The following is a 24,245-nucleotide window of genomic DNA, read 5'->3' on the forward strand; positions in this document are numbered from 1 at the left end:
ATCCGTGCTGCATTTACCAGATCCCACACATCCCCAACTATATTGGTACTTATACCTGCTTGTCTTACATTGTTAGTACCAATGTGAAACACTACCACCTTCTCCTTTCCCCAACATCTGCCTTAACCTAATTCCTGGACAACACTCTACCCTGGTACCCTTTCCTCCACACACTTTCCCGACATGTCTAACGATAGAATCCCCCATGACCAGAGCCTCAACCCTACCCACCTCTTTTGATCCCCTCCCCTCCTGGTCAGACCTATCTTTCCTGACAGCTGCAGAAGCTACTTCCTTCTCCGTATTCTCCATCCCATGACCCTGTTCCACCTGTCTTTTCCTATCCCCTACTCCACATTTCCCTTTCCTACCTATTCCCTTTCTCCAACTTCCACACTTCTCAGCAACAGTTCCCTGTTCCTCATCTTCCCTTGCAGTGCCTCATACAGATTTCTCACCGACACCTGTCCTGAATTCTGATCCTGAATGGAGCCCTTAGCCTGCAAACTCCTTCCCCTTAAAACAGTAGACCACCTGTCTTCTACAATTCCCCCCTTTCCTTCCCATCCCTCTATTATACCTACTGTATCCTGTACAATGTTCGAGGGAGGCCTACTTTCCTTTCTGTCCTCTGAGAGAATCCTAATTATCTCCCTCAAGCTCTCCAACTCCTCCCTCATACTCCTTAATGCCTGACCACACCCACAGTTCCTACACTTGCACTCCTTAGCCATTCTTTACTAAATAATGAAAAGAAAAGGAAAAATAAGATAACTTATTCTGTGCAAAATAAAAATGAAAGGAAAGAAATATTGTCTAGGTTAGTTCACAAAGATCACACGACAATAAGTTAATTAATGTAGGCTACTACTACACTACAATACTACTTAATTTTTTTTTTTTATTCCTACAACACGCTAACAGCATGAAAATTGCTGTTAATTACTGGAAACAGAGAATCTACGGTAGCCCCTGTCTATTGTTAGAGTTGGGGGTCTTAGGTTGGGAACACAGGAAAGCTACCACAGGGCACCTAGCTGAACCTGGCATTGTTTCCACTTGTGCCAGTCCCCAACTTTCATCTTTCCTATCCATCCTTCCTTCCTTGATCAACTATTTTTCTCTTCTGATCCCAACAGTAAAAAGGGTACTAGGTCTAGGAAGTCCTTCATTTTCATGCTCTTCGTGGCCCCTGCCTGTCTTTTGCTGATACATTCATTCTTCGAAGTGTGTGACTTCTTTCATTTTCCCACTGGTTAGTGTTAATAAAGGATGGTTGCCCAGTAGTATTTTCTCTTAAAACCATCACCACCGCCACCCCACAATACAAAGACAGTGTCCGTCACCTGGATGACGCATATCTGCAGCGATGGATTGGGCCTAGATTTCTTCTTTTGGGGGTATATGAAATCTAAGGTTTATCTCAGAGAAATGGAAACCCTACAAAAGCTACATGAATATGTGTTTGCAGCTGCTCACAACATGCTAAAAATTAGGGGAAGGCCACGACCGCTTCCTTCCAACTCCTAGGCCTTTCCTATCCCATCGTCGCCATAAGACCTATCTGTGTCAGTGCGACGTAAAGCCCCTAGCAAAAAAAAAAAAAAATTAGGGGTACTGAGTCAGGTCCATGAGAATTTTCTCTGAAAACGCTGAGCATGTGTTACTCCTAATGGTGGATATTTCTATCACCTACTGTAACAATGATCAACATTTCCCACAAACAACGTATTTGAGTTTGTCCACTAACACTTCTGCAATTTTCATCTATTATCTCATGAGTGTTCTCATTATGGAACAGGATAAGTTACGTTTAATTTCATTTTATTTCATATTGTTATGGAATTCTTCAATATACATTTATTTGGTGAATACTGTGGGACTGAATGTACTGCAAGGGGTGAAGTGATAATTTAAGCCCTGTAATGCTAACAAATATTTAATTTCACATATGAATATTCTGTTCATAGAGTCCATTACACTACAGTATGTCATTCCTCTCTTAATGGAACAGCAAGAAAGATGATTGGGAGTTTTTTGTTGTTGCTGTGATTGTTACAATGCATGCTTGACATTGAGAATACAACAGTAGGAAACAACGAGCTTGCAGCACACAAACCAGACTGGCAGCAGGCGCACATGGCTGCAATGTTGCAATTCACAATTCATAAAAAACTTTCTTTTTTCTTGAGAACAGTATAAGCTACAGACATGCAATGCATGAGATTGTGATCCTCTCGCCAAGATTTATTAACAGTCATATTTCTGGGCACTAGTTACCTTGCACCTGTATACCGTGTCACTGTGAAAACAAGGGTTAAATATGTAAAAAAAACTCAACTAACAAGGTTTAAAAAATTCCACCTTTCCACCACTTTAATAATCTTTGATTATTCTTACATTAAAAGAACATTAATCTATTTAAAAATGGTACATGTTTTGATGTCATTTGAAAACATCTACAGCCATGTTCATAGTTGAAGATTAAAATACACACAGGGCGAGGCTTTGCAACTAGACACAAGGAGCATGTAAATGCCAGCAAACATTGGAAATTCTCCGCCATGAGTACCCACGTGGTAGAGACAGGACTTACATTTACTTTCATAGAACAAGATTTGAAGGTCATAAAGAGAATGAAGAAAGAATACCTCTTGAATGCAACAGAGAACCTGCACATCTTTCTTGATCAGTTTTATATCATACATAATCTGAATGACTATTCAGATATAAGACTCTTATTTTTTTTATCAGTTCCTCCCTTACTAAATTTATTTGTTATTAATAGCAAAATATTTTACGGAAGGAAGAATTTTCTCTCTCCTAGACAGAGCACTTCCCCACAGCTCCTTCCTTCCTCCGTTACTTCCCCTCCTTCTACCGCGCAAGCAGGCCCCGCTGGCACACACAGTTTGTGTGTAGGAAGGTAGCTGTGAGTACAGCAGGTAATTAATTTTGTATGGCTATTTCTAGCCGAGTGCAGCCCTTGTAAGGCAGATCCTCCGATGAGGGTGGGCGGCATTTGCCATGTGTAGGGAACTGCGTGTTATTGTGGTGGAGGATAGTGTTATGTGTGGTGTGTGAGTTGCAGGGATGTTGGGGACAGCACAAACACCCAGCCCCCGGGCCACTGGAATTAACCAATGAAAGTTAAAATCCCCAACCCGGCCGGGAATCGAACTCGGAACCCTCTGAACTGAAGGCCAGTACGCTGAACATTCAGCCAACGAGTTGGACAGTACAGCAGGTAATCAGGTTTGAGTCAGCTGTGGGAGGCGACAAGGGGTGAGCACCGTTCACCTCATATAACAACTAGTTCATCTCGCTGGTTTCGGATACTTAGTTATAATCTCCTTTTTTCAGATTTGGATACAACAACTGCACTTGGAGTTGCTCTTTTAATTCAAACACAATTGGTCCATTTTCCCTTTCCACTCACAGCAAGCGACCTGCTGAATGCTCTTTTCCTGAATAATTGTACAGTGGAACCTTGGATTGCGAGCATAATTCGTTCCGGTAACATGCTTGTAATCCAAAGCGCTCGTATTTCAAAGCAAGTTTTCCCATAAGGAACAATTGAAACGCGTATGATTCGTCCACAACAAAAAATATAGTTATTCGCGTAACATTTCTAAAACAAATCATAACGTAAAACAAATTAAAGTGCACTTTTCCTTACAATAGAATCATTGTTGGTGTGAGGGAGACGAGAGATGACATGAGAAGAGTTACTGTGTAGCACGAATTCTACTAATGGAATCACTGCTATCTGTTGGCTCACTGGAATTGTTTTCATTTCATGTAACTTTAATGAGGAATCTGTCCAATGACTGTTGCTTTTGCCTCTTTTTGGGGATTTCACAAAAATGTGACATTGTATTGTCACTGAACTGATTCATCGCTCGCTCTGCTACAGCCTTATTTGGGTGGTGACTTTCTAAAAAATTTTACACCGTTTCCCACATTTTGCACTTCTCCCGAATCTCAATTGAAGTGAGAGATTCCATTGACTTTTCCTCCTCGTCTTCCCCGGACGAGATCTCAATAACCTCCTCCTGTTGTTCGCAATGCATGTCCATCAGTTCGTTGGTGGTCAGTTACTGGCTATGTTCTTCCACCAGCTCTTGAATGTCCACGTCATTCACCTCCAGCCCCATAGGCTTCCCTAAGGACACACTTCATCGACAATCGGTGGCTCATTGTCACCAGCAATCCCCTCAAATTCAATCCAAGAACACAGTCAGGCCACAGCTTTCCCCAAGCGGAAGTGAGGGTTCTCTTGGTGACTCCATCTCAGGCTTTATCAATGATCTTCAGGCAGTTCACGATGGGGGAATGATTTCTCCTAAACTCTCGGAGGGTAAGGTTTGTTCCTTCGGTCACTTCGAAGCATCACTGAGATAGTGCTTTGGTGTATAGCTTCTTGAAGTTCCAAATGACTTGCTGATCCATAGGCTGGAGTAGTGGTAGTGCTGGAAGGAAGGAACTTAACCTTAACGAACTTGAATTCCTCCAGAAAGTCGTCTTCAAGGCCTCAAGGTCTGGAGGATGAGCAGGACCATTGTCCATAACCAGCAAGACTTTGAGCGGCAGATTATTTTCTAAAAGGTATTTCTTCACTACAGGACCAAAGATCTCGTTCATCCATTCAACAAACGAACAGGGGAGGGGAAAACGTAGGCACACGTGACGCTCATATTGCGGAACCTCACTCGCTTATCAAGTTACAATTTATTTAAAATGTTTGCTCGTCTTGCAAAACACTCGTAGACCAAGTTACTCGCATTCCGAGGTTTCACTGTATGTTGGTTGTAATTCCTTACTCTTCAGAAGGTTATTAAAGACAAATTTTAAGACAAAAGATAGTGTGAATTTCACATGCAACGTGCCTTTACGAACAAGATATGTCACATGCTTCAAGACTCAAAGACTCAACCGTTTCCACGATTGGGACAAGATGTTCGTAAGAATGTGTTGTTAATTGTATGCATCTATAAAACCTGTATTTTGTGTGTATTTTAATCTTGGACTATGAACATGGCTGAAGATGTTTTCAAAAGAAAATGATACATGCATTATTTTTAAATAGATTAATGTTCTTTTAATGTAAGAATAACCAAAGTGGTGGTAAGGTGTTTTTTTTTAACTTGTTAGTTGTGTTATTTACATACTAAAATTCCACCATGGACCAATATGAAGTTTATAACATGTTTATAACATGCAAAGGTCCCCTCAGTGGAGGAAATGCCACTGGAATCCATCCCTGATAGACGGCAGCAGTACCTATCAGTACCAGGATGAGGCGTAAAAAGAATGACTTTGGATCGTCTCATCACTGGATTATTATGGGCATCGCTGAATCAGCATCAACGGCCATGATACTGCGGTGTGGAAAGCAAGGGGAAATGACCACACAACCTTCCCAAGAGAATCTCTGATGGATATGGCTAATTTGGAAATGAATTCATCAAGCGATCCGGTTGACACCTGGCGCCATCTCAGGTCCAGGCTGAATGGTGTGAAATTGGTGACTGGGCACATGAAGGTAGACTCCCAGGCCTTATGTGGGAAATCTGCGTCTGGGAGGAGTAACATCTTAAAGAGAACATCTCTTCGACGCCAAAATAAAGTAGCAACTTGGAATGTAAAGGGACTCTTGCAACCTGGGAAACTTCAGATCACTGAGAAGGAAATGGAAAATCACAATCTAGACTTGCTAGGTCTATCTGAAACATACGGGAAAGGTAATGGCTTCTTCTGTAAAACTAAAGGTAATACGGTGTACTTTTCTGGACCAGATAATGAAAGCGCCAATGGCATTGCAGTAATTATCCCTCCGCATTTGGCAAATCTAGTGGATGGATGTTCATGTGTTAATGACAGAATCATCCACTTAACACTTAAGGCAGCACCATGTAAACTCCATATCATCCAAGTGTATGCGCCTACACCTGTTTCAAGTGAAGAAGTCGAGAAATTCTATGGAGAATTAGATGATGTAATGAATATCCCAAATAAGGAAATATCAGTGGTTCTTGGAGACTTTAATGCAAAGATTGGAGAAACGACCACTGACAGTGAGTTAAGACACATCGTGGGCCATTGTGGCATTGGAAAGTAAAATGATAGTGGAGAGAGGCTACTGCAGTTTTGTATGGAACGTGAATTATGTGTAACCAACACATTCTTTCAACATCATATTCGTCAACTGTATACAGGGTGCTCCCATGATGGTCTTCATAGAAATCAGATTGATTTTATATGGGTTAACAATCGCTGGAAATCCTCTGTCATCAATGCAAAAACATATCCCGGTGCAGATTGTGGCTCAGATCACAAACTACTGTTTATGGTGTTCATGTTGAAACTCAGAGGTATGCGCCGTGTACCTTGTAAAATGCAAAAGGTACAAGGTGAAAACTTAGAGAGTTTTGGTGTGGAAATCCAAAATGTTCTTTTGAACACTAGAAGGGAGCACAGTACTGATGAAGGGTCCACATGGGAAGACCTCAAACAAAATATAATGACCAATGCGATGAAACATTCTTCTCCAATACAGAGTCATCGTAAGTGTTGGATCAGTGATCATACGTGGCCACTCACAGAACAGCGGAAACAACTGAAAGAAACAGGCTTGCACATTCAAGACAGATACTTTGAGCTGTGTCATGAAATTCAACGTAATTGCCGCTTAGACAAACATAAGTATCTGTCAGGAATCTGTGAAGAAATTGAAGCTCATGGCCATCACAATGAGACACGAGATATATACCGTAAAGTAAAACAGCTGTCAAACACAAACCTCGTATATGGTCCATAGAAGATTCTAATGGTCAAGGGATACATGATTTTGAAATTGTATTGAATAGATGGAAACAGTACTGTGAGGAGTTGTATAAGGAAGAGACAGTACAGCCGATGTTGAATGGCAAGATTTAGAACAAGAACCAGACATCTTACTTCAGGAAACGAAAAGGGCAATTACATCGTTGCGATCGCACAAAGCACCGGGTTCTGACAACATAACAGCTAAACTACTGAAAGAGATGAGCGATACTGGTGCTCAAATTATCACAGACATTTTCATTAAAATATGGAGAAATGGAAAATGGCCAGCTGACTGGGTTACAGCCATTTTCATCCCCTTGAATAAAATGGGCCCAATAATGAAATGTGATAACTATAGGACTTTATCGTTAATCTCACATGCTAGCAAGATGATGTTGTACATCTTGAAGGACAGACTCCAAAATTCAGGGCTGCCGACAGTGGGATTCGAACCCACTATCTCCCGGATGCAAGCTCACAGCTGCGTGCTCCTAATGAATAAGTTTGAGTGGTGTCCTTAAAAGTAGGAAAGATCACAATATGAAGATAAAGCTGGAATTCAAGAGGACAAATTGGGGCAAATATTCGTTTATAAGAAGGGGAGTTAGGGATTAGAATAAGGGATTGGAATAACTTACCAAGAGAGATGTTCAATAAATTTCCAATTTCTTTGCAGTCATTTACAAAAAGGCTAGGAAAACAACAGATAGGGAATCTGCCACCAGGGCAACTGCCCTAAATGCAGATCAGTAGTGATTGATTGATTGATTAATTGATTGATTGATCGATTGATGAATAAAGTCGCCAAAAAACCACCTTCCACTCTAACTAAAGAACGTAAAAAGGAGGATAAATACAAATATGTTCTTTTCATATTTATCAATGATAACATTTTCCAGGTAAAGAACATTCTCCAAAAACACAAAATAAACGTAGCCTTTAAAACAATCGATAATACCTCCGAATTACTTGTTAATCATTGCTGTACTGTCTGACTCAATGGCTGAAGGGTCAGCATACTGGCCTTCAGTTCAGAGGGTCCCGGGTTCAATTCTTGGCCGGGTCGGGGATTTTAACCTACATTGGTTAAGTCCAATGGCTTGGGGGCTGGGTATTTGTGCTGTCCCCAACATCCCTGCAACTCACACACCACACATAACACTACCCTCCACCACAATGACACGCAATTACCTACACACGGCAGATGCCGCCCACCCGCATCGGAGGGTCTGCCATACAAGGGCTGCACCCGGCTAGAAATAGCCACATGAAGTATTATTGCCATACCACGGACAAACTTAACAAATTTTTGAACTCTCGTGTTTACAGATTGACGTGTACCACATGCAGAGCTTCACATACGCAGTAAACTATCCATAGCTTTTATATTCATAGCCAAGAACATGTTAAAGCAAAACAGTACAACAAATTTTCAGCCTTTGCCAACCAAATCTCAGATTTTCATCATTCTTTCTCTTTAATAGATAAAGATCTTTCTATTCTTTTTACAACCAGGAAAGGTCTCCTTTTGAATATGTATACCTTTTAAATATGTATGTATGAAGACCAAAAATTGAACCCTGTAGGCAATCTGAATGAGTTGTCCAAGAATAACAACATCCTCAGAGACATGGTAATTAATAAGCTTTTTAATCGTTCTTTGAACAAGATATCTCATCCGAACACAACCCAGCACTCTGCTTTTCCTTCCCATTGCACACCCTCCCCTATGCCCACACTTCAAGCCACTCCCACTCTCCCAGTCAACACACTCTCCGCCTCACTGTCAGACCATCCACAACAAGATGAGGATAAACCAACTTAAGCCAGCGAGGATGAAAGTTCCTTTTTTGTACCGCTTTTCACCCCATTTTATTAGCCCACCAATTTTTTGGTTCTCAATGTTTACAGCTTTCCTGTTTGTAACAGATATGTTCTTTGAATACCTTAACTTTTAACTACCTGGCTTGAGCATGATTCCACACAAAGTCCCACACAGCACAAGTCAAGATTCTCCAAACTCGTAATATAATATTATAACTGTACTGGGCGGTACACCTCCACGCCGCTAATTCAAACTTTGCGCCAGTTGAAACTCCTCTGCTGGAGGAAGTCTGAACTTTATCTACTGTGTTAATTTTCAAGTTTCTCAGAAGATGTCACTACTTGGAAATTTTGGAGTTTCTGAACTGGGTCGTTTTCGATGTATTTTTGTTTTACCTGTAGCAAGAAGTGTGAACTTTCTCTTCTAGAGGACACTACTGAAGAACTACAATGGTGCACCCTAGTGCGAAGTGAAAGAACTGTTTTTTTTGGAGAAATTTTTATTTCAAAAGTTTGTTCCTTGTTAAATTTCTTTCTGTTATTGTTTAAGTTGGCTGTATAACCCTTTCCTTCCCCTTGTTTTGAATTTAGCCAATCCCGAATTTCTTTAATTAATTTCTGACCAATCAGATGTATCTTCTCCACTTGGATATCTTGCTTAACCCTAGCCAATAAAGTTTTTGTGGGCGGGTGTTCTCATTTCCGAAACGCCTCGAACTTTCCACGAGAGTATATAAACTGCTGATTTTCGGGTCTCTGCGCCACTTCTGTACCAACTTTCAAAGTGTAAAGTACGTAGCAGGGGGCGGGAAGCGCCTCTTTCTTCGGGCAGCAGTTCAACAACAAGGCAATGGCCGTTTAATAACTTCTTTTCTTGCTAGCTCAGCAGTTTAACTCTCGGGGCGGGTCCGAAGCGTTTCCACCATGTAACTTTCCCTAAAATGTAAAGACTCTTAGCATCTATTCTCTTTTAAAGCTACATATTGGGATAGAGAGTGCTTAACCCTCTCGAGCTCCCACTCATATTGTTTTGAGGTGAACTTATTTTTCATAACCGATTCTTCCTTAACGTAATGTAAATTGTTTCCTTCTAAAGTCACCTCTTTAGTATGGGATTAGCCCTTGCATTAGCGGCCTAGAGCCAGATTAGGTTTTAAACAAAAGGTATTAGGAGTGCAGATCGCCTCCTCTCAAACTGTTATTTTGGAGGTCATGTAATTAACCTTTTTCTCACTTAATAGACCTCAGTAGGTTGGGTATTTTACCCCCGTGTCTATGTCCTTAGAGGACAACTTGAAGGTGGAGTTTGGTGTGGCCTTTAATAGGCTTAAGGTTGAGAGCGAGTGGCTCTTTCTTGAAAATTGAGTATGTATGCCTCGAGGAGGCTTTTCTGTGTAATTTAGAGCAAGTGCTCCTGGGCATGAATGGGGTTTTCTGCCCCTCTGTTAAATCTTGTTTTGGGGTAAAGTTGGGCTAGTTGCCCAAGAATTATGAGTTCGGGGCTCGAAGCCCAAATCCTGTAAATACTGTAATTGTACTTTTGTTGCCTTGCTACTCTGTACCTGCCATTCTTGTTATTTCTGAATTTTGAAAAGAAAATATAACCTTGTTAAATTTTAAATTAACTTTAATTTCGTAGCCTGAGACCTGTTCACCCCGCACCTTCTTTCACCTCTGCTAATCCACCAAACCACGGTACCAAGTGGTAGCAGAGCGTGTTTGAATGGGTCTCAATTTAGCCCATTTTGACGGCTAAACATTGCTTTGATTACAACTCTAACTATTTTCTCACTTGCTGGAATTTTTACTTTTTTCTTTTTCAAAATTGTTCTGTCATCATGCCCGGCCCTCGCGATGTTCTCCATCTTAACTATTTGTGCAAGGAGGAGTTGATCTATGAGTTAACTAATCTTAACTATTTGCGCAAGGAGGAGTTGATCTATGAGTTAACTATCAGAAATGTGCAATCTGGTGGCACGGTTGCGGTAGACACAAATAAGCTTAGAGAGTCTCTTGATTTGCCCATTTCTATCCCCACTTTGGGAGAGAAAGAAATTGATGACTCTCTTTCCACGATCACTGATAATACTACTGAGCTAGCATCTGTAGTTAGTTTTTTTGAAGAAAATGAACCTTCGCCTAATCAAATTAAGCGTGTGCAAGCCAGGCTATTTCATTTTTCAAATAGAGTTAACGATCTGTTGTCTCTAAAGTTGAATGACGTTCAGAGGAAGGAAGCTAGTATGGTTCTTGAAAATCTTTCTGAATTATCTAGTAAGGTTACCCAATTGTTAACTGGGGAAGTTCCTCCCAAAATCGATTAACCCACCACGGTGAATGTAGGTAGCGAGGAAGAGCCTCCTAAGGGAGATGTCAATAGCTCAAACAACCTCTGCCCCATTGGACAACGAGTCTGAACGCCGAACCTCGTTGAATAATGTACGTTCTGAATTAACGTCTTTGCCACTTAAACCTTTACCTACTATGTCGCCTGGGTTCAGCAGCTTGCCTCATCCATTGGCAATGTTGCTCAGAGGTATCTCGAAATTTTCTGTTAACACTACCAGTGAAGTTATTTCCTTTTTAAGGTTTTTAGTTGAGTTCCAGGACCATGCTCTTGTTTTTTCTCTTTCTCCATGTCAGATTTTGCAAATCATTTATCCCTATGCAATTGGTATTCTCTCAGACAAAATAGTAAGAGCCATTGCCGAGCAATCATCTATTGAAGACTTCCACGCCCACTTGCTAGCTAACTTCATCCCGGCTAGGGCAAGGTCCTCCCTTATTCAGAAGTACTATTATCGTGTACAGCGCTTGGATGAAAACTTGGCAGACTTCATCCAAGATATTAAGTTCTATACTAGGGTGTTTGCTCTTCATTTCCCTGAAGATCAGATTGTACAGGCTATTGCGGAAGGCATTTCACCATCCTATAGGTCATATTTGTGTTTCACGGCGTGCCCGCAAACTTTCTCTGAACTTGAAGCATTGGCTGTCTCAGCGGAAGGAGTTAGATACGCCGATTCCTTGCGGGTCGCGAAAGAACCCCCTCCTTCTTTTAGTAATCCTCGGCCTCCACCTCGCCGACCAGTCACACCTCGTAAATGTTATGCTTGCGGGTCGCCTGACCATCTTCGGAACAAGTGCCCATCAATCAAATCTAGTAGGGCAAATAATGGAGCTGGTTCATTACAAGGCTGTTTTAAATGTGGGGCTTTCTCACATATCGCCAAGAATTGCCCAAATTCAAATAGCACCCCCTCCTGCTCAACTTCTGGTGCAAATTCCACCAATGCCAATAATAAAAAGTGACTAGTGGCTTCGGCTGAGTCGACTAATCCATCTTTCCGAGGCTCAGCCCCTGGTAAACAGGTCGAAAATTCAGGGAAAGGTCAGCCTTCAAATTCATCTTTTGAATGCCCCAAGGAATGTCTTAGGATTGCAGCGGATACCCCCGCACCTGTTCCTTTTCTTAAAATTGAACTAAATAATGAACCTGTAACTGCTCTATTAGATTCAGGCAGCGTTTGTTCTATTATTTCGGCTGAATGGTATTCAAAATTGAAATCTGTTTGTAAACTACCTGACTATGGCTCATCTCCTGTTCAATATGTTTCGGCTAATTCATCTCCATTAGAAATTCTAGGTTCTGTAAATGTCAAAATCCGCATTTTTAAATTTACATGGAAAATTAAATTGTTTGTGGCCAAGCACTTGTCTTGCCCCATTATATTGGGAGCTGACTTCATTTCTCACACTGGTCTTGTGCTCGATCTTCAGAGTAGGTCGTGCACTTTCAAATTTGCGTCTAATTGTAAAATTCCATTATTGAAATGTAATTCTGCACCATGTTCATCTATTTCGCCTACCCAGGATGAGATGTTGTTAGACCTTAGACATCTACCTGAGGAGCAGGCTGATAGTATTCGTAAGCTGTGTCAGTCGTTTCCAGAGGTGTTCTCTGATACTCTTGGTGTTACTGACCTTATTGAATACAAAATTGAGGTCACGGATTCGATTCCAGTCCATTTTCCACCATATAGGCTATCTCCACCTAAAATGAAGGCTCTGAAAGAAATCATCGATCAGATGTTGAAGGATGGAATTATTAGGCCCTCTAAGTCGGCGTATTCTTCGCCTATTTTTCTAGTCCCGAAACCCCAAGGTGGTTTCAGGCCTGTCATTGATTATAGGGCTCTCAATTGGAAGGTGGTGTTGCAATCTGTGCCCCTTCCTGACCTTCATTCTTGTTTTTCATAGTTTCGTAAGGCCAAGTTCTTTACTATCTTGGTCTTGAATCAGGCCTATAATCAAATTCCCCTTGCCAAAGAGTCTAAACATCTTACAGCATTTGCCACGGATTGGAATTTGTATGAATACAACCGCGTGCCTTTCGGGCTCCCCACGGGAGCAGCTGTACTCACTAGATTGCTAGATAGGGTCTTCTCCGACATCAAATTTGAGTACTTGTATCACTACCTGGATGATGTCATCGTATTTTCAGAAACCTTTGAAGAACATCTAGATCATCTGCGAGAAGTTCTCAATCGCCTTCGTAAGGCTGGGTTAACTGTGAAGTTGTCCAAGGTTGCCTTTGCTAAGCCCTCCATGTCATTCCTAGGGCATATTGTCTCACCTGATGGTGTTGCAGTCGATCATTCTAGAACTCAGGCCATCCGTGATTTTAAACCTCCCAAGGACATCAAAGGTATCGCCAGGTTCATTGGTATGGTGAATTTCTTCAGGAAGTTTATTCCTAACTTTGCTAATAGAGCGGCGCCCTTAAACCTTCTTCGTAGGAAAGGCATCAAATTTGAGTGGGGACCTTCTCAACAAGCCGCTTTTGAAGATCTTAAATTAGCTCTCTGTAATGCCCCTGTCCTTGCTATGCCTGATTTCTCAAAGAAATTCATCGTCCAAACCGACGCGTCGTCGTCGGCGGTAGCTGCAGTCCTTCTTCAAGAGACTGAACTAGGGAGGCGACCCATCGCCTATGCATCTAGGACTCTATCGGCTCAAGAAGCCAAGTATTCCATCTATGAGCTCGAAGGTTTGGCAGTCTTATTTGCCTTAGAAAAGTTCCGTCTCTATCTGGAACATGTCAAATTCGACCTGGAGACAGATAATCAAGCCTTAAGCTGGGTCTTAGGTAGGCCGCGTCGTACTGGTCGTATAGCGCGTTGGGCCATCCGTATTTCTGCCTTCCAATTCGATGTCAGGCATATCAGAAGTACCGAAAATGTTGTTGCTGATGGACTCAGCCGTATGTTTTCCAACGACGTTGAGACCCATGAACCGGTCGACAGTTCATCACCTCCCGAGTCCATACTATTTGATGTTAATGCCATCTTAACAGATGCTCCCATGCTCTTTAGGGATATCGAGAAATACCAACGTGAAGATCCGACGCTGGCTCCGATAATGGAAACCCTTTCTTCTGGGGAACATGTCGTCCCTTATGTTCTGAGGAATGGTGTTTTATGTTGCCCATCGAGGCATGATAAGATGGTGAAGGTTGTCGTTCCAGCTGTTCTTGTACCTATGATCTTTAAGTACTATCATGAGACCCCATTAGGCGGGCATCTTGGTATCTTTAAAACTCGTGAAAAGATTCATGAAAGATTCATCTGGAAGGGTATGGACGGTGAAATCCGTGAACTAGTAAAGGCTTGTAAATCCTGTTTGCTTAGTAAACCAACCATGTCCACCAAGGTAGGCCTGTTGTCTTCTCATCAAGCGTCGCGCCCCATGGAACGCCTGTATATTGATTATGTAGGACCCTTCCCCCAGTCAAAGGGAAACGCCAACAAGTTCATCTTTGTATGCGTAGACGGTTTTACAAGATTTTCCTGGTTATTTCCGACTAAGCTGGCTACCGCTCAGTCCACCATTACTTGTCTAAATTCTATCTTTGCTTCTTTTGGTCCGTGTCAATATATTGTGTCTGATAATGCTAAGGCTTTCACATCAAATCTTTTTCGTAAATTCTGTTTTGACCTGTCCATCTCTCATGTGACGACTTCTGCTTATTACCCTCAACCATCTTTGGCTGAACGGGTTAATCGTAATCTCAGGTCCGCGCTTATTGCCGATCATCATGAAGATCATTCCAGGTGGGACACGTCCCTGCATTGGTTAGCTTTTGCTTTGAATTCGGCGGTTCATGAATCTCACAAGTTTACTCCAACTTCTTTGATGTTCAAGTTTGTTCCCAACACGCCGCTCTCTAACCTCTGGTCTCTGAGTGACATTCTACCTGAGACAATAGACCCGGATAACATTAAAGATCTTTGGAAGAAGGCTAAAGCCAATCTTAAAATGTCTCACGAAAAGGTTAGGGAAAGATATGATCGTGGACGGAGACCCACCCATTTGAAGGTAGGTGACCAGGTGATAGTCAAGAATTTTGTTCCCGCGGGCAAGCTTGCCCCCAGATTTCATGGGCCGTGTATCATTCTCGATTTCCTTACGCCGGTTACGTTGTTATTAAGTAATCCAGCCACCGAGAGGATATTTAGGGTTCACCTGTCGCAGGTGAAACCGGTATAATTTCTGTACTAATTTGTTTCATATGATTTTGAAAGAAATATGAAGGTTATATTTTTGAGGGGTTTCACTTTTAAGGCTTTCTGCCCTTTCTATAATTTTTTTTTTTATATTTAAGCATTTATTGTAAACCCTCCCCGCACAGTTAAACTGCCATCCTGTCCTTGCCACGGCCATTACCACGCTCCCGTCTCCTGCTCCACAACACACAGTGGCTTGCTTATGAAAAGAATTTCTCCACGCCGCTGGCCCCTCAATCTCACCACAATGAATGTACCCTACTATAATTCTGGTTCAACAAAAATTCTGCCGTCGAGCTTTAATGTTTCAGTGCCCCCGCAGCCGCGCGGCGCCGTGCCGCGACTGGGATAGAGGAAGGGCCCCCTCTACTCCAGCGAGGTCGACCTGTGCACGGCGAGCCGGAGCCCTCCTCCCGGCCAAGGCTGATGTGCGGCGCACAACCTGCTACTTGCCCGCAGCCTGTATATGTTCGCCGCGGGCACGGCGTGCTTCAACACCTCTACTCCTCTCATAGTGCGGGCGAGCGGTATCTCAGGGTACTTGAGGGGTCCGAGCGGCCTCCTCTGGACTCAAGCAGCGGCGGCTGGCCTGGCCGTCAAAGTCATCGGCAACTGATATATTTTGTCAGTTACATGGAAGTTTCACATCAACAATTATTACTTTTTTGGATTTTACTGTAATATCTGGTGGACTTAGAAAATTTTCTTCTCTTTCAAGAATTTAAAGTTTTTCCTTCTGAATTCAACTTCTACAAACATAAAGACATTACATCAGCAATATCTATAAAGAATTTTGAAACTGGATCAAACCAAATTTAGTAAATTTTTGTAAATGCTTCTGCAATTAATCTCCATATCAACATCATAACTTGAACCTTGTTTACAAACAAATTTCATGTGTCACCCCTGGAGGGACTTTTGGAGGGGGAGGTCTGTACCGGGCGGTACACCGCCACGCCGCTAATTCAAACTTTGCGCCAGTTGAAACTCCTCTGCTGGAGGAAGTCTGAACTTTATCTACTGTGTTAATTTTCAAGTTTCTCAGAAGATGTCACTACTTGGAAATTTTGGAGTTTCTGAACTGGGTCGTTTTCGATGTATTTTTGTTTTACCTGTAGTAAGAAGTGTGAACTTTCTCTTCTAGAGGACACTACTGAAGAACTACAATGGTGCACCCTAGTGCGAAGTGAAAGAACTGTTTTTTTTTTTTTGGAGAAATTTTTATTTCAAAAGTTTGTTCCTTGTTAAATTTCTTTCTGTTATTGTTTAAGTTGGCTGTATAACCCTTTCCTTCCCCTTGTTTTGAATTTAGCCAATCCCGAATTTCTTTAATTAATTTCTGACCAATCAGATGTATCTTCTCCACTTGGATATCTTGCTTAACCCTAGCCAATAAAGTTTTTGTGGGCGGGTGTTCTCATTTCCGAAACGCCTCGAACTTTCCACGAGAGTATATAAACTGCTGATTTTCGGGTCTCTGCGCCACTTCTGTACCAACTTTCAAAGTGTGAAGTACGTAGCAGGGGGCGGGAAGCGCCTCTTTCTTCGGGCAGCAGTTCAACAACAAGGTAATGGCCGTTTAATAACTTCTTTTCTTGCTAGCTCAGCAGTTTAACTCTCGGGGCGTGTCCGAAGCGTTTCCACCATGTAACTTTCCCTAAAATGTAAAGACTCTTAGCATCTATTCTCTTTTAAAGCTACATATTGGGATAGAGAGTGCTTAACCCTCTCGAGCTCCCACTCATATTGTTTTGAGGTGAACTTATTTTTCATAACCGATTCTTCCTTAACGTAATGTAAATTGTTTCCTTCTAAAGTCACCTCTTTAGTATGGGATTAGCCCTTGCATTAGCGGCCTAGAGCCAGATTAGGTTTTAAACAAAAGGTATTAGGAGTGCAGATCGCCTCCTCTCAAATTGTTATTTTGGAGGTCATGTAATTAACCTTTTTCTCACTTAATAGACCTCAGTAGGTTGGGTATTTTACCCCCGTGTCTATGTCCTTAGAGGACAACTTGAAGGTGGAGTTTGGTGTGGCCTTTAATAGGCTTAAGGTTGAGAGCGAGTGGCTCTTTCTTGAAAATTGAGTATGTATGCCTCGAGGAGGCTTTTCTGTGTAATTTAGAGCAAGTGGTCCTGGGCATGAATGGGGTTTTCTGCCCCTCTGTTAAATCTTGTTTTGGGGTAAAGTTGGGCTAGTTGCCCAAGAATTGTGAGTTCGGGGCTCGAAGCCCAAATCCTATAAATACTGTAATTGTACTTTTGTTGCCTTGCTACTCTGTACCTGCCATTCTTGTTATTTCTGAATTTTGAAAAGAAAATATAACCTTGTTAAATTTTAAATTAACTTTAATTTCGTAGCCTGAGACCTGTTCACCCCGCACCTTCTTTCACCTCTGCTAATCCACCAAACCACGGTACCAATAACGTCTAAATAAACATGATCCATTTTAAGAAGAGCCAAGTTGGTGCCACATTTTACAATCAACAAAACACTTTTAGATAACAAGGACTTGATATTTTAGCCTTTACATAGGCTTATCTATTTCTTGTTATGCGATACTTTTATCTTTTGGTTTTAATTTGATATTCAAGCTATAGCTGATGATGTCCATGATATAAGGATGAAACATGTACTAATTCATTTTAATTAAATTACTTCTGTGAACTCTCTTATATTTTTCCTCTGGCGCTCATTTGTAACTTCAAGTATAGGAAATTGATCTCATTCCATTGGAGCTGTTCCAAATTTGTAGAGACTGCTTGGTTTTCAGTAGGACTGTAAGCATCTAGAGAATTTCTGTAACTGCACCTAAGAATACAGCAATTATTCATGAATAAATCAAACAACCTGTATATGCATGCAGAAAATCATCCAAGTTATCTACAGCATGCAAATAAGATGTAAAATTACTTTTATCAGGATCAAGAAAGATAAGTGGAGAGTTGGCAAGGCATTTCATATCACCTATTTCCTAACAGGTAGAGTATAATTTAGCAACCTTCAGTACATATCACTGCTGTGTCCGCCTCCGTAGCGTAACGGTTAGTGTTATTAGCTGCCGTCCTCGGGGGCCCGGGTTCAATTCCCGGTACTGCCAGGAATTTAAAACTGGCAGGAGGGCTGGTATGTGGTTGAAATGGTACATGCAGCTCACCTCCAATGGGGGTGTGCCTGAAAAGAGCTGCACCACCCCAGGATGAGGACACGAGTTTACTTACTACTTACTGCTGTTAGCTTGTCCACATTCTTATAGTGAAACAGTATGGTCACCAAATTTGAGAGGATCCTAAGCTTATCTATCAATGCATTATCAACAACCTGTCTGGCTCCATGGCTAAATGGTTAGCGTGCTGGCCTTTGGTCACAGGGGTCCTGGATTTCATTCCCAGCAGGGTTGGGAATTTTAACCATAATTGGTTAATCCCCCTAGCGTGGGGGCCGGGTGTATGTGTTGTCTTCATCATCATTTCATCCTCATCACGACGTGCAGATCGCCTTCAGGCATCAAATTAAAAGACCTGCACCAAGCCTCTCCGGAGGCCATTCGCCATTATTATTATTATCAACAACAATAACAACCAGCATAAATATTAATGAATGATAAACCTCGGGAAAATACCCAGCGGGAAGTTTTCAACCCACATGATATACTAATGAAAATACTAGAAATTCTAAGTAATGTACACAACCAACAAATCTTTTATCTATGCTACTCAAAATGTTTTAAGTATCAAATACTGCAATGCTGCAAACATTAACGAACAGTACAAATAAATTTACTAAAATTTTTCTCTCTAGTGCAGACAGCTCACAATCCATCTTTCTTATATGAACTCCAAATCAAGAATGATAGCAACAGTTAAACATGATGGTGATGATGATGATGATGATGATGATGATGATGATGATGATGATGCTTGTTGTTTAAAGGGGCCTAACATCTAGGTCACCAGCCCCTAATGGTACGAAATGAGACGAAATGTTATGGCAATGTAAAAATCCATAATCCTCCACTGACCAGAATTCAAAAACATGAGGACAAAAAATGAATGGATGGATATGAAGTTAAAACAATCAGTGGATCCGACCCGCAATGCCCTAGATTCCCAGAAACTAGCGTTAAACAATAGTATTACTGACCAATGAACTGCTTCTAAAACACAATACTGAATCGATGATGCTTGTAGTTGAAACAGTTGAAACAGACTCCTGCACAATTATCTGGAAAATCATACTGTGGTTCAGTGAAACAATCTGGCTACAGTTTACAAAACAACAGTTTGTTATAAGACAGTAAAATTTGATGGGATGAATATGACCCACTAAGGCATACATGAGTTAAAGGCCACTATCTAACCATTTTAGACACGAAGGGGCCACCAGAGTGTAATGAAAATAAATAGTGAAATTTGAAATATGAAATCACACCTCATAATAAAACCTTATTTAGGTGATATATAATAGGCCTATTTTGATCTTCTTCATTACTATTAGGTGGAATCGCTACTGCTAGCAAGTCTTAAAATTTAAACCTACAAAATAATAATATATTCAAAGGTTAATAAGAATTTCCTTCCAGCGTGAAAACCTACAAATATTTGACGAATTCTTTCAAAATGTTTAAACAATTTTTGACAGCACCCTTAAACCTTTTGTACTTGCAGAAAACAGACATATCTGAATTTTCTATACTAAATATTGACTCGTATTAAATGAGTTGCAGGACTGTGAGTATTAGCAATTTACTGTCTCAAGCATAAGAAAAAAGAAATAAAAAATCATATTGGAAACATACAATAAAAGCAGACAAGCTTCCAGTGATTGTAAATCTTGTGATCATAAGTAATGGGACCAATATTTTTGTGTGAAATTCAAACCAAAGAGATGTGATTTCCCTTTTCAAACCATGTACCTTAATTAAGGCCATGGTCACTATTTGCCCAGTACTGGCTCTCACATTTTCCCCCCATCAGCAAAAAATGTAGTTGTAATTGCGACGTTAAAAAAAAAATCTCGTATGCACTGCAGTCCATGGTCACTTTGGTAAGAAGTCAGCACGCTAGGAATTAGCTGTCACCCCTTGAAACAAGAAATATCATACGGCCATAGCAAGGGAAGAGCAAGCAGGAAGATGGTACGAGCTACTGGGCATTGTGAGTAGCCCCTCTTACATAGCCTATTACGTTAACACATTGAAGACCAGCCCCGGAGATCTCTGTATTACTGCGGCCAGCGGTTGTGGACAGGTACCGGAAAACTCTGTTTTTACATACTGACTTAGTTTTCAGCTTGTTGCGCTGTCTGTTAGCTACAGTTTGAACTGTTTGCCATCATATCATGGAGTAGCAGGATTATTGATGTTAGTGCCGATATTTTTTCCCACTTTTTTGATCACTGTAACCATGAAGACAACCTACAGTATATACACAGGTGATCTTATGCGCATGCCTAGAGACAATTTTCAAGGTGGCGGGCACATGGCAACGTGCTTTGTGTTACGACAAAGTATTTCAACTTTTATACACAGATTCATTTTCTGATGTGTCACATGGGTGACAAGCATTGAGAATTCTCATCGTTTTCCACCTGACAGTAGATGACAGTCAATAGTAGGTGATGGGGGTACGAGAATTCTTACTATTTTGCACCTCGTACTTCCTTTATCATTGATACAGTTGTGGGCGAGATTATGAGTTCCAAACGGTACAGTCATTAAATATAAACTATCGCTATCACTGCATGTTTCTTTCTTTAACCTTTCATGTATTTAACAAAATAATATTGAATATGTGGAGCTATTCCCTGGAGTTCCAGTGCAGATGTCAACATGGTGCGGCGCATTCAGTTGCCGGCAGATATCGATATTTGCAGTTAATTATATGCACACCGGTTATAATGGGTACTGAGTGATAGTGAATTGGATATTTATAATGATTAACGGCTAACACTAAATGGGGAGTAACTGTAAAGAGAAATCCTTGCATACTTGAATACAGTAAGTACATGAAAGGCACAAACAGGGCATTCCTACTGCACTGGGCTTAGAAAGACTATTAAAAGGGGCCACAAACAGTTCTGCCTTAAAAGGTATCACACCGTACAGACTACTAAGCAACCTAGAGAGTACATGTTCCAAGTTTGAGGTCTATATCTTGAATACTTTTTGAGTTACAGTAGTTTTACTGCACCAGTGTAATTTCTTTCTTGGAGGTTTGTACTATCCGGTCAACACAGGGTAGAAGCCACCGTTTGGGGCCCGTCCTCAATGTGTTATGAGAGGGGTGGTGCTTTGAAAACATGTTTAAGGATTAAGAGGGGGCCTCACAACAAATATTTTCTAAAAGTTCAGTCTATTTGTGATCATAAAATTAAACTGACACTGGTTTAGGTACAAATTGACTGCCTTGTGGTGTAGTGAATTCCTTAGTGGCTTGAAGCCTCGTCAATCACAGTGCTTGCCTTGCTTCAAACTGATTTAGCAGCCCCGGCATAAAAACATGCCATCATCAGCCACGTGCTCTAACGGATAGGCTATTGGAAAAATATACGATTTCTTCAAGTAACCTCTTAATTTATATATCTTATGCAAAATGCAAGGAAAACAGAAAAATGTCAATAAAGAGCAGGAAACAACAGTAATTTAGAAAACAATGCCATTGCTGTAGTAATATAATAATACGAGCTGCAATATGCCAATAGTAATAACAGCTAATGGTATCACAAAAACTAAAAAACTGATGGGTACAATTAAGTTTATGTATTTTCTCCCAAAGGGCGGACCCAGACCATGGAGCATGGGTAATTATGATGCTACCTCACTACATCTCTTAGAGTGAGGTGGTATTTCTCCTGTCATTCACTGTACTTTCACACTATGGGGTGGAGCTTTAACCATTTGCACTCTCTCTCCTCCTCAAGGTCAAATGATCATACTGTTAACAGAAGAGGGCAACAAGCCTACCTATTGTCATTTTTATTTTATAATCCCACAATGTGTGTCCTGTTGCTCTGTGAATTGTATACACATTACAATTCAGAATGGTTACCTTGTATTATCATATGCAAAATGCAGGGGAAACAGAAAAATGTCAATAAAGAGCAGGAAAAAACTAATTTAGAAAACAATGCCATTGCTGTAGTAATATATTAATGTGAGCTGCAATGTGCCAATGGTAATAACAGGTAATGGTACCACAAAAACTGATGGTCTATTTAATTTTTTTAATTTCTGTAAATTTTACATTTTTTATTCTTTCATCTGACCATTTGGTGGTGGAGAAATTTCCTTCAGTTCCATCCCCTCTCCCCCCTGTGAATCTGACCCTGATTTTATGTTCTATTTTTCTCTACCTTATGGTAAAGAACTAGAACCCTCTTTCAATGATTTATAGCAGAGTTTTATTTAATTTTGTCAGAAAAATACTGCATGTGTCACTAGAGATCTTTTACATGCTGACATCTTATGATGTGGACAGTCAAATGTAACCTTTCTCTGTCCTTCAAAAATCTGAATGCTTCTGCAGGGTTTGAACCCGCGATCTTGGAATCAAGAGGATCAAACTAGGTAGAAATCACAACATACTGTGATGGTGTCTGCCATTTTGTTACAAAGTCTTGGGAGGAGCAAGCTAGCCTGATGCCAATGGTGGCAACTGCTAATGACCAGAATGAAACGAACTAGTGCGCAAGGCCAGTCCCTTAACCACCACTAATGCCATCACCTGTTACATCACTGGAGACCTTTCGGTGGTGTAAGAAAGGACGCTAAAGGTGTTTTCAGAGCATTTGATTTCCAGAGAGCTCCAGGAATTTCTACTCTTGCAAGGCATCTGGAAGGGCCAACGTCCCTATGACAGACTGAACAAGATTGTGATAGTTCAGTTTCAGTCCAGTTCTGCCAGAGACAGAGCTGAACACCATCAATACGGAAAAATAAAACTAATCACACATGAAGATAAACTGTGAAATATGCGGCCAATATAGTTGTACAGTGAATTTAATCGTGAACTACCCTAGGGTGCAAGTGGTAGTTGCAGAAGTGTGAGCAACATAATTGGTTTTATCCTGTAGGTGTCAGAAGGAATAACTAGTGTGACCGAACAGCATGAACTAGCAGGATGGTGTGACTACATAGTTGTGTAAGTGATTAGTGTTAGTCAATAAAACATACACTTAACACTAACAGTATTGTATTTATTTACCTGCTACCCGCCTATACATTACAACTGGTGTCAGAATTGGAATCGACTGGTAGTGTATTTTGTGGTTTATACATCTTTCCAGTGGGCAGAAAATGGATACCGAAACACTCCAGGCTTTCCTCATTAAGATCACACATTAATTCAACAAACTATCCTATTTCTTTATTCAAATGAGGCAAAGAGAATTGATCACAGGGACTAATGAGTTTTCACTGTTACCAAACTAATAATTACCCACTGTTATACAAGTACCTTGTAGTTTATAGAGAAGAAAAATGTAATTATGAACACCAATGAATTACTTACTTCTGTGTCTTATGAACTCAAGAAGGATTTGTCCCAAGTCTTTGTTCATATAGAGATCTACTGCAGCTCCCGGTGAGTGTGGAATCAACAAGCAAGTATACCGGTTTGCTGAAAATATATAGGCACAAGAAGTACAATATGTACAAAGAGTAACTCAAACAGCACATTTACAGAGCTCAAAACCAAGTCTCTTATTTTCAAAGTTGTTGGTTTAACCCTCCTCCAAGAATGGTATCATTACCAAGTTCGTATGGATCAATTTAGTACAATGGTTAGAACACCTATTCTGAAATTGGAGGACTCGAGTGACCAGTACTTGAATATAACATTTTTCGATCAATTCTATAAGGAATATTTAAAGTTGATGAGCAATTATTCTGAAAATACATGTCCTATGTATACAGTAAATGTGTGTTTGGTGAATTTAAAAGAAATGAATAAAAGTTATTTACTGTCTATAAGTAAACAAGAACATAAATATGCTTAGGATGACAAACTAAAGAACAATTTTGTTCAA

At 40.8% G+C, this 24,245-nt stretch overlaps 1 protein-coding gene across 10 annotated transcripts in view; it reads right to left on the reverse strand.

Annotated features, from left to right (window-relative positions):
• Positions 1-24,245, reverse strand: part of LOC136863993 (glutamine amidotransferase-like class 1 domain-containing protein 1) — a 717,178-nt gene that overhangs the window by 137,002 nt on the left and 555,931 nt on the right. For 9 of the 10 annotated variants that reach the window (XM_067140477.2, XM_067140475.2, XM_067140473.2 and 6 more), the window contains one exon: positions 23,729-23,836. The exons of the other annotated variant lie outside the window; for it this stretch is intronic. In XM_067140477.2, the coding sequence (XP_066996578.2) occupies positions 23,729-23,836 (108 nt within the window). The remainder of the gene's footprint in view (positions 1-23,728; positions 23,837-24,245) is intronic. 10 annotated transcript variants of the gene reach the window in all.

This window comes from Anabrus simplex, chromosome 2 (genome assembly GCF_040414725.1).
Source record: "Anabrus simplex isolate iqAnaSimp1 chromosome 2, ASM4041472v1, whole genome shotgun sequence".
Lineage (NCBI taxonomy): Eukaryota > Metazoa > Arthropoda > Insecta > Orthoptera > Tettigoniidae > Anabrus > Anabrus simplex.